We start from the raw sequence: 991 nt of genomic DNA, 5'->3' as shown, positions 1-991 counted from the left end.
CCCGGGGTATCACCTATAGACAGACGCCCCGGGGTATCACCTATAGATAGACGCCCCGGGGTATCACCTATAGATAGAAACCACAGAGAGGGCAGAGAGAGACACAGAAGGGAGTACAATAGAGAGAGCGCTGGGGGGCACGAGACACAGGTACTCACGAGACATATCTGCTGTCCCCTTTGGAATATTCCTTCCCTATAATGAGACAGATAAGAGAGGCCTCGTTAGTGTGAGACAGAGAGAGAGTGCGGGGGGGTTAGAGTCACATGTTATTAACCCTCGCTGTGCCCCACATCATTACAACAAGCACATCTCTCTCCCACCCAGGGCACTTTCCCCAAGGCATGAGTGGTACCCCCCCCATTCCTCCCTCTGTATCAATTGCCCCATGGCAAGAGTAATACGTACCCGAAAGCCCCGCCCCAACAAACCCCCCCAGGGGAGACAGATCTGCCCCTTACCCCCCATTCCTCCCTCTGTACCAATTGCCCCGTTGATACCCCGCCCCGGTACTTACAGAGCTGGGAGAGGAAGGCCTGGTCCCGGGGCAGTTCCCGGTAGTACAGGGAGAACCAGCCCTCAATTACCCCATGGATAAAGGTGCAGACTGTGAACCAACAGACGGCCAATCGGCGGCCAGTGCCCATGCCCCGGGCCCTTCCCGTCAGGAGCCACATGCCCAGCAACAGCGCCCCCGACACGGAGAAGAGGAAGGCCAGTATCTCCCCCACCGAGCGCTCATTGGGCCGGTACCCCTCCAGCCGCAGGTCCCGGGGCCAATAGGGGTGCAGCGCAGCCGGTGCCGACTCTGTAGCCATGGCGATGATTGGGCGCCCCGATACCAGTCTGTCTGCCAATGAGAAGCGCAGAGTCAGTGCCCCCCAACAAATATACAGCCCCCCTATAATGGTTACACTGCCCCAATATGGTATATACACCCCCAAACAGATATACAGCCCCCCTATAAGGGTTACTCTGCCCCAATATGGTA

General features: G+C 57.5%; 1 protein-coding gene across 1 annotated transcript; it reads right to left on the bottom strand.

Annotated features, from left to right (window-relative positions):
- Positions 1-153: 153 nt before the first annotated feature.
- On the bottom strand, positions 154-851 carry ebp (EBP, cholestenol delta-isomerase; the record flags this gene model as incomplete). Its single annotated transcript, NM_001142219.1, is given in 2 exon segments — positions 154-195; positions 518-851. Coding segments are annotated over 2 exon segments (343 nt in total), but the record flags the coding sequence as incomplete, so codon positions are not given.
- Between the last annotated feature and the right edge of the window lie 140 nt (positions 852-991).

Source organism: Xenopus tropicalis, unplaced genomic scaffold (assembly GCF_000004195.4).
Source record: "Xenopus tropicalis strain Nigerian unplaced genomic scaffold, UCB_Xtro_10.0 Sca148, whole genome shotgun sequence".
Taxonomy (NCBI): Eukaryota; Metazoa; Chordata; class Amphibia; order Anura; family Pipidae; genus Xenopus; species Xenopus tropicalis.
The sequence above is the reverse complement of the archived record's forward strand: the minus strand, read 5'-3'. Positions and strand labels throughout refer to the sequence as shown.